This window comes from Microplitis mediator, chromosome 8 (assembly GCF_029852145.1).
Source record: "Microplitis mediator isolate UGA2020A chromosome 8, iyMicMedi2.1, whole genome shotgun sequence".
NCBI lineage: Eukaryota > Metazoa > Arthropoda > Insecta > Hymenoptera > Braconidae > Microplitis > Microplitis mediator.
Genome location: NC_079976.1, coordinates 14,470,009 through 14,480,784, shown reverse-complemented (window position 1 = coordinate 14,480,784; position 10,776 = coordinate 14,470,009). Strand labels below are relative to the sequence as shown.

The following is a 10,776-nucleotide window of genomic DNA, read 5'->3' as shown; positions in this document are numbered from 1 at the left end:
ATTATGCCACAATACCTGCTTGTGGAAGCGTGTACCTGCCACGATATTCTCCAACAATACCTGCTTGTAGAAGCGCGTACCTGCCGCAACCTATTCTGCAATACCTGCTTGCAGAAGCGCGAACCTGCCGCGATGTCCACCTACAATACCTGCTTGTAGCTGTACCAGACAATTGTGATACTGAGCTCACAATTGTCTTAATTAATTATCTGTTATATTTATCAGCACCAGTGAATCAACATCTCACAGGTAAATATAATAATAATACTATTATTATGGCTTTTACAACCCCTTGTGCTTATTATTCTTCCGGCTTACTATGCAAATACCTGCAGTCTATCTTCTTTTCATATATTACTTACATATAATCTTGCCCCACGACTCCCGATCCTTTATATGCACTTGGCATATATAAATTCAAGGCCAAACGGTCGTCTGGTCCTTACGAACCGGGTAATACCAGGATCAATTACCAAATAAGTAGCCTACTGGCTAAAAAGGACACGGTCCCATTTAATTAAAATGGGTAACGCACGGTTGATTTACCCCTACTAGAGGGGGTGGACCTCAACAGCGTTTCAATATATAAGGACCTAAACTTAACTATAGCACTTTTTATAGAACTCATTTATTCTTATAAAATCTTTAAGGGAATTTATGAGACTCTATTGGATTCTAAGATATTCTGAGATATTCTAAACAGGGTGGTATCAAACGTGGCATACATTAAATAGGTTTGAAGATAATATACTTGTACGCATATGATTTTAAAGTAGAATGATTTAATTTTTGATGAATTATAGATACCCTATAGCAGCGGTAGAAATACCTTACAAATTGATTAAAAGTTCCATGAAGCGTTGGACAAGTACGGGGCTAGCTTTGCCGACAATCACTGGTGGCATTCAGGAATGATTTAATATCCTCAGTGAAAACCAATATTTAGACCAATTGGAGTACAAGGGTGGTCGACTGTCATTACATCTTGTACCTTGTGGTCTGCATTATTCACTAATAATTTGGAATCCGGAGTATATGGCAAAATTTGTGAATAGTAAGCAGCTATTTATGGACGGGACATTTTTGCACTTCCCAAAAATAGCGGCAAACATTAATTTAAAAGCTCACCAGCTGTATATTATTTATGCGCTTTATGAAAACTTGGTAATTACTGATGCCTGAACGATTTTTATTTTAACATCACAAAGTTAGCACATTACTGCTGCACCGACGACTGCTAATTCAACATGTTCAGTTACTTTCTATACACGGGAAAAATACAGACACTTGCCATATGTGACATCAGAATTTTCTATCTGTTACGTAGTAGTTACTAGAACTCATGTTTCGCGCTTGTGTTGCTTTTCAGTTATATATTTTAATGTACATTGTAACGTTCACTACTATTCGTCACAACCCACGGCGGAGTGTGGTGTGTGCAGAATAGCCGTTATGGCCCACCAATGGTAAAACTGAAAATAAAAATAATAAAAAAAAACAAAACCAAAAATATCCCTTCGAGATGCCTACGATCCCAATGGATACACAGCTCTTCCCAGGCTGGGTTAGATAACCGAATCGGGCGCCAGTTCGTGTACCCCCACGAACAAAATATAATCAACAATAAATAAGAAATGAAAATGAAAAATGAAATAACAAAATACAGAGAGCAGTTTCAGGTGTTGGAAAAGGATAGCAAGAAAGAGATAGTATGTAATAAATAAATAGTAAAATTAAATAAATCCCGGGTTGGTAGCCATTTAACAACCCGATATATTTTAAATTATAATAATGTTTCAGTGGGTATATAAAAACAATAATATAAATAATAAGAGTTCACTTCACAATAAATTCTTAACCACTTGTTAAATAACGCAAACCATAATTATAAAAATGTTCGGATTGGTATCACTCGCATGTGATATCAAAATAAAAATAAATAATTATAAATAATAATGTGGTGCACACAAATATAAATTTATCACAAATTTATCAATCTATAATAAGCTTAAATATTTAATGCTTTGAGCAATTGTAACTATTTACAGCTGTTACATTCTGGCTTCTCAACATATGAGACAGAATATTTTCAAATTTACCAGGTTGACGTCGTTAGGGTGTCGATAGACCCCAGGTGCGTCAGCTGTTGACCTTCTTTTATTTTATGCAAAAAAAGTTTATTGACTTACCATGATGACGATTATGGGCCCCATCATTTGCCTCAAGTAATCCCTTTGATGCCTCCGTTGAACGCGAACAAGACGAGCCCTGAAACTCGGTTCCTTCGTAGGGAAAAGCAATTTTAATTGGTCGATCAAACCACCAGAACTCGAAGGCTCAACAACACAAGAGCTTGAAAGCCCAACAATACACGAGCTCGACGGCGTAACAACACACGAGCTCGAAAGCTCAACAACACAAGAGCCTGAAAGCTCAACAATAACTTCCAGCGACTTAATTTTCGGACGACCTTCGGTAAAGTCCGCGATGACACCTCGAATCTCGCGACCGAGCTGTACCGCACATCCTGACCCCCTGCGTCATCGGCCTCGAAGCATGAATTTCGGATTTGGAAAGGAAGCGTTCGGGCTGCCAGTATCGGCGCCCGGAACCGGTGAGAGTATCGGGCTGCCGGTAGCGGCACCCAATACGAGGTATGTGATTTTTGGGCTGCCCGTAGCGGCGCCCAAAGTTTAAATAAGGAGTGCGTATTTAAATAAAATACGGATATATATTTTGCTTCAAGTCCGAGTGACAGGATCAAGCCAGCAGGTTTGTGTAGAGTTCTTGGCTCTACCAGATCTTATGATCGACTCTTGTAAACGACTGACTTTAATCGACTGACTTGATTCTGTCGCTTCTTGGTATTGTACATTTTCAAAAATGTTAACGTTGCATCTCAGGTTTCAAATTTTTTTTCTAACTAATGACTGAGAGATCAGTAAAATCACGGAATGCAGCAACGTAAACGTGTTAAAAATGATTGGGTGTTGGTTTTGTAAATTACCTTAAGTTATTCCAAAAAAAAATTTTTTTGAAAAAAATTTTTTTTTGAAAATTTTGTTTCGAAAAAAAAGTTTTTTCTCTTTTGGAAATTTAAGCACTGTCTGCAATAAAATTGTAGACAAAGCTCCGAAGAAATGTTTGTTTTCATCTTGTTAAAGATTATGAGCTTTTCAGAGCAAAAAACGTGATCCTTTAATTTTTTTAAAGATTTGATCGCGTGAAACAAAAAAACGGCTGGTTGGATTAATCTGGCTTTCGGCAGGGTTTTTGTGGACATATTGAACTGTAAAATGCACAGTCGATTTCCACAATATTTTCGTTTCAGCGCTTGATTTTCCAAAAAACCACAAAAAGCTCTTTTTTTGTTGCATTTTTAAATTCATCTGACGATAGGAAAAAATTTTTTTTCGAAAAAGCAATGACTAATCATTGAAGGGAATTTATTCAAGTTTTTAAAACCCACCATTAACTTTCTGTGCGATCATTGGTTTCTGAGATATCGATAATCAAAGACAAAAGGATCCTTTTCTATTTGAAGACCGATATCTCGGCGAGAAGTGGACGTATCAAGGTCCACAAAAAAAGAAATTAAAGCTGAATAATGAAGGTATCTGATCCTCATAGTGGTTAAGCAAAAATAATTTTTTCCACGCCCGGAGACCAAAAAAAAAAAATTAAAAAAATTTGAAAATTTTTTTGTCGTTGGTTTTTCTAAGATTACTCAAAAACTGCTGACGCTAAAAAATTTTAAAGTTCTAATCCAAAAAGTAGATACTTGGAGCTACAATTTCCTTTTTTTTCTTTTCTTGTACGACCATTTCTCTCAAAGTTAGAGCCTGTTGAAAATCGCCTAAAAATTTAGAATTTTTTTTTGATCCTTTAATTTTTTCCATTAGTGTATTCAACGCAAAAATGATACAGAAACACTGATGATATATAAATCATTGTAAAATACTTCTCAAAATAATAAATAATAATCACAAATAATAATTCCCATACGAGTAGATATTTACCGCAAAATAATAAATAATAATTACCAAACAATATTATCTCATTAAATCAAAAATGTTTCCCAGATAATAATTAATAAATTGTAAATATCTTCCGCAACTAATATAAGACGTTCCCAATAATATTCAATACTCGGATGAATACTAAATGTGAATATTATTAATTATTTACCGTCAAACCATATGAACAGTCACTAATAATTATTTAATAATAAAATATAATAAATATTACTTTCCAAGTTTTGGATAAATTTCCGCTGGGACAAACGAGTACGCAAGTATTTATATACGTTAAACTCTACTATAAGTATTGCGCTCCCTCTCTCACTCACACGTGTGAGATATACAAATGGCCACTAACGCGGGAACAAATTACACGCCAATGTATAAAGCACAAAGGTACTTACAGTCTTCGTTGTAATATAAAATGCGTACAGGTTCCATTGGTATCAATTATTAATTTGGCAATAACTATTGCAACAACTCTAATCAACCCTGTGTTACGTCCTGGAGTCGTGTCGGCTTGTGAGTTGCCGGCGCGAATTATTTGAATTGGACGTGACTGTAGATCTTCGGATACGGGGTAGTTCTCGAAAGCTCGAAATAACTTGGTCGTGATTTAAAGAATAAATATGTTTGATTTATTCATATAAAATAGAATAGTCGAAGAATTTGGATAAATATACACTTGAGTTTACAATTATTATGTGACAAATAACTTCGTGTCAAAAGAATAATATAATTAATTTAAACCGGGAGATTACTTGCGTGTTATAAACCGCACTACTATAATTTCTGGTTGATGTGAGAGAGTACGAGTGTGAGCTAGTGATGCATTGGGCATCGGCTTTTTATATCTTTACATGAGCCAACATCCTAGAGAAAAGTGGGATAAGGTTTTAGGGCCTTATTCCCAAAAAGAGGGAGTTTCGTTATCATCGTTCGACGCGGATGCTGTTGCGTCAGCAGTCGGACGATGTTTTTCAATGTTTTCACTTTTTCGTGGAAAAACTAATTTCACTTTTTATATTCTTTTAACCGTCATTATTTGTCGTACAATTATTCTTATCTATTTTTATTTATTAACATTCTTTTGGAGAAATTGTCGATGATGAATAAATATTATAATGCATGAAAAATATCTTATCTATTTGACTATTTTTAAGTGCATACTTATTAATATTTATTATAAAGAAAATATATTATTATTCTATTATTTAAATATATCGATTTGGCGGGTCTCAAGTCGGTCTATTATTATTTAAGATTTAAAAATTGGCAGAGCCATCTGATGAGCAGACTGGGACGTAACACCTCCCCACCCGGTGGACAAGCGCCCCGCTTGTTTTGGGCCTTATCTCTCATCGAAAAAAAAAAGTATTTTTTTTCTGTTTTATACAATAATTTTTATTTCAAAGTTATGAAATCTGTGTACCGACCTGTAGCCCATGATCAAATGCTTATTCTAAATAAAAAACATTGTACATCTATTAAGATATTAACAGTTACTGTGTTAATTTTAGCAAATAAATTAGTACTTTATACTTTGGTGGGAAATTCAACATAATTATGTGTCATTTTAATGACAAGTTTCGTAATATTTGAATTGTTAAAGTTTTTTTTTTTTTTTTTTTTTCATTACTTGTCGAATTTTTATTGCTTGTAATTTCTGAATTATGAGATACAAATAAAATGATAGAGTCTTTGTTCTAGCTAAATTCAGTGGTGTCTGAGTTTAGATTTCCGAAAAATTATTTCGTTCTATGTCTATATACATATAAATCAATCTGTATATGAATTTTTTTATAATTTTTTTTATCTACTTTTTTTTTTTCTATTTGAATTGTATTTCTTATTATTTACTTTTTGTTATTATTTTTTTTTGTTTTTTTTTTTTTTGTTTGTTCAACATGTGATTTAAATGCTATGAGAAAAAAAGAAAAAGAATTATCTATTCTTGTCGTATAGTGTTAGTCTAGATGTTATATAAATAACAAAATTTCCATATTTTTCTAATTTCTACTGATTTTCGATTGTATAAAAAAAAATTGATTATTGTGTATGCTATTGTTTTAAGGTCATAAGTTCGTATACGCTACAAGAATACAAAAACTTATGTTACACTTTTCTCAAGTCTATATGTTATATTTCTATTGAAGTCTTTATATTGTTAAAAAAAAAAAATAATTCTTCCATCTTTTTTTTTTATATATAATTTTTCGTGTTAATTGTATAATAAAAGACATCATTTTTCAAAGTTTCTCAGCATTATTAGTCGATTCGAATCAATAGCAGTTTTTTTTCTAATTTATTTGTGTATATTTTTATTACTATTAAAATTTTTTATTTATTTCATTAATTTCAACAATTTAAAAGAAAAGTTGTCTCGGTTGATTTTTGTAAATTTTCATGAAGTTTGCTTGCTTATATACATGTAAATTTAGAATGAATGTTAGTCGTAGAACAGAGAGGTGAAAGAAAAATTTATATTTTAGTGCGCTATTTTTGCTCGATCACAATGAATAATTTTTCTTTTTCCTGGCTTATATTCTATTTCTATATCGTTTTTGTCTGGCAGTACGTCTGTCACTCTGTAAGGACCTAAATAATTGTCATCAAATTTACCGTCTTTCTGATTTTTAATTAAATAAATATTTTGACCTATTTTAAACTGTACGGGATTTATTTTCTTATCGTATCGTATTTTGGATTTTAGTTTTAAAATTTCTAAATTTTCTCTTGCTTCTTTTCTTGATTCTAACAATCGAATTGCAAGTTCTTTAACGTAATTCGCGTAGGTAGGGATATCATCTAAATATGAAAATTCTGATGGTTATCGCGCTTCTTTACCAAACACTAATCTATATGGTGTAAATTTCGTACCTTCGTGTACGCTTGTATTATAGGCAAAAGTTGCATGAGGCAACCATTTATCCCAATCGTCATGACTTGTAAAATGTTTAATATAGTCTGTTAAAACTTGATGGCTTCTTTCCAGAGAACCATTCGATTAAGGATGAAAAGCTGTTGTTTTTATTTGTTTCATTTTAAAAGTTTTAGCTACCCAACCCATTACTTTACCTATAAAAGCTTGACCTTGGTCTGTCAAAATTACTTTTGGACAACCATGTTTTAATATGAAATTTTCAACTAGTGCTATTGCGATATCTTTTGCTGTCATAGTTACTAAAGGTATTGCGAAACAATATTTTGAAAGGTCATCTTGCATCGTTAAAATGTATGAGTAACCGTTAGCTGATGTTTTATTCGGTACCACAATATCTAATGCTACTTTATCCCAAATTTCTGCGGATGTATCAGTAATTACCATCGGTTGTTTTGTTTTAATTCTTACTAATTTCTTTTTCTGACAACTGATACATTTTCTAACAAAATCTTCAACATTTTTTTTAATATTATCCCAAAAATATCTTTGTCTAATTCTATTGTACGTTTTAGTGACACCTTTATGACCTGCCATTGGGGTCTCGTGATTCTCAGCCATAATCTTCTGTCTCTCTTCTACTGGAGGTATTATTATTTGGTCTCTACACATGATTATTTTAATATCTGTCCCTTTAAATGTTTTAGCTATAATACTTTTTATTTTTGACCATACAGTTTTGGATAAATTACTTCGCCCTTGAGAAACACTAATTAATTTTAATTTTGATTTTTCCATACATAATTTTAAATTTTTAAAAGTTTTACAATAATCTTTTTCGGTAGCTACATCTGTGCTGTTATTTTGAATAACTAACGCAAGTACTTTTTTTTTGATGTTCCCATTTTGATTACTTGACCTACTTTATAATCAGCAAATGGACTTAAATTTAAATATCCTGACAATAATAATTGCTTTCCTATTTCGCTTGTAACAGGACCGTCTGTATTAAAAAAACATAAATAACTATTTTTTTGCATTTCTAAATTGTCTCTAGTCTCTATTATATTATCGTTACTGAAGTCGTTCGACATTACTGAAACTACGGATGAATCATCATCAGAATCTATTTCTTCGTTAGATAAATTGTCGTTTGCTATCATGATCGCATCGTTGTTTGAATTGTTTTGGTTTCCGTCTGAATTTAATTGTGTCAAATTTTGTCGTGTGTCTACTTCATCATCAGATGAATTTATTTGTTCAAGTTCGTCAAAATTTTGGTCGTTAAATGAATGTGTTTGTTCTATTTGTTCAAAATTTTGGTCGTCAACTGAATTTATCTGTTGATCAGAATTTAGGTCGTTGAATGAGTTTATTCGTTCAGGCGATTTTGAATTTGGGTCGATAGGTGAATTTAGTGTAGGATTTTGTGATTCTTTACGTGAGATAGTTTGTTGTGAATTTACTGGGCTTAGATTTTCGTTTATTATTGACAATCTATCATTATTCCGTTTATTATTTAAATTTTGTTGACGTTTAATTGCTTTCAAAGTAACCATTATGTCTGGCAATTTGGGTTGTGAATTTTTACTAATTGACTTTCTCGTTTTATTTTTAAAGTTATTCGCAAGATGTTGTATTTTATTCGGAATCTGTTTTTGTGAATGTGTGTGTTCGTCGTAATCTGTACAACATGAACATGTTTTGATTTTACGTTTTCTAGTTGATCTACGTAGTTCTGGTGTAATTTTATTAGCATGTGTTTGTTCCGTATCAGTACCGTGAGGTCTGTTTTTGTCTGTATTATTTAAATTTGGGTTTGTTTTAGTAGTATTTGTTTGTGTCTTTACTGTATTTTTATTGACTATTTTTTTCTGTGTTAATGTGTTGTTATTGGTAGTTGTTGTTTCGTCGGGTGATTCTATTATCATGGGTTCTGTTGTGAAAGAATTTCCTATTATGTCGTTAGTTGACATATTTATTTTATTTTCTGGCTCATTATGAATTAACGCAGAGACGTCCATAATTCTTGGGTGGTTGCCGCCTTCATCAGAAGACCATGAGATTGCACCTCCCATGTCTTTATTATTTACGGATTTGGGTTTAATAGGAGTTCTAGGAGTGATAGGGATTGTCTCAATTGGTGATTCAGTGCTAATGTCATTTGAATGTTCGGAATATATTTTTGAGTCAGTCATTTCTGTTTCGTCAGTGTTTGATTCGTCGTCTTAAGTTTCTGGAATTATAATTTTTTTTATTTTTTTGCTTTGTCTATTTACTTTTCTACGTGTACGTTTTGCTGGAGAAGGTGTAAATTCTGCCATCTTGGTCGTTCTTTTAATTTGAGAAAGAATAGGTTTATTTTTATCAATTTTTGTATTTCTCTTATCTGTTTGTATATTTAGGTCTGAATGTGTGGATGTATTTTGTGTTCGTACGTTTGGTGATAATGGTAATGGAGTATTTGTGTTTTTGTGACTTTTAGGTGTCTGTGGATTTAGAGATTGAGGTGATGGAGTTAAATTACGTGAATTTTTACGTTTTGGAGTATTTATATAAGACAACCCGAAATCAGTTAAATAAGAATCGTCACTTAAACACGAAGGATTATATTTCATAAGTTTTTTCTCAGGGCTAGCGCATCGTAAATGTCTCCTGATGACGATGATACGTCAGAGTAATTAGGGAGATTTATCGATTTATCTGATTCTTGATTTGATAAAACTTTTGAATTTAATTTAGAATCTTTATTTATTTTCGTTTTTTCATTAGATTTATTCATAGAATTTGAATTTTCATTAGAGTTTAACTTGCTTTTATTTTGATTATTTATATTTATTAAATTGGATTTTAGTTCTTGAGGATTATTTGTATTTATTTTATTATTTTTATTTTTACTGTAATCAACTTCGCTTAGTGATTCAGTACTCGAAAATTTTTCATATTGATTATATCGTCTGACGTCAGATCTTTTCTTTTGTAAATTTTTATTTTTACCGATATAACCGTTTTTATTATTTTTACCTAACCGTTGGTTGATAGGGTGATCAGTCCTATTGCCATCGCTAGTGGGTTTGACGACTGGGTTTGTATGCCCAACCGCTTGGGTTTTTGACTCAAAAATTTTTCGTTTTTCGACCGAATCTTTTAGATCGACCGCTTGAGTATTGTGCTCAAGAATTTTTCGTTTTTCGACCGAATCTTTTAGATCGACCGCTTGAGTATTTTGCTCAAGAATTTTTCGTTTTTCGACCGAACCCTTTCGATCGACCGCTTGAGTATTTTGCTCAAGAATTTGAATTTTCGAATTAATTTTTCTAACTCTGTCGACTGAGTTAGTTGTAATTTTATTTTTATCGCAAATTATTTTATCATTTGTAGTATTTTCCTCTGAACTTAATTTATTTTTATTATAATTTTTATTATTATTTTTCAATTTTAATTTTTCATTCGAGCTGCTTGACTCTGAATTTTTATGATATTTAGTTTTCTTTTTAATAATTTTACCATCATCTGAAGGATCTGAAGTCCTTAATCTAGCGATTCCTGGTTTACCGGGTCGCCATTTAATTTTAATAGGATACGTTTCACGGTTTTCGATGATCGGATTGCGCGATAAAGCGTCCGCGTTTGTATTTATTTTTCCCGCCTTATATAACACAGTGTACTCGACTTCTTTAAGCCGTTCTCTCCATCTCATTACACGCGATGTTGGGTCATTCATATTATTTACCCAAACTAGCGGTCTGTGATCGGTAACAAGAGTGAACTCTCTGCCATAGAGATACGGTCTAAAGGTTTTCATACCGAATAAAGCTGCAACCATTTCTTTTTCTGTGGTTGAGTAATTTTTTTCATATTTGTTAAGCACACGAG

The 10,776-nt window shown here is 32.2% G+C and overlaps 1 protein-coding gene across 1 annotated transcript; it reads right to left on the bottom strand.

Moving 5' to 3' along the window:
* Window positions 1-7,772: 7,772 nt before the first annotated feature.
* Window positions 7,773-9,098, bottom strand: LOC130673807 (putative uncharacterized protein DDB_G0282133). Its single transcript, XM_057479018.1, has one exon. The coding sequence runs from the start codon at window positions 9,096-9,098 to the stop codon at window positions 7,773-7,775; it is 1,326 nt and encodes a 441-aa protein (XP_057335001.1).
* Between the last annotated feature and the right edge of the window lie 1,678 nt (window positions 9,099-10,776).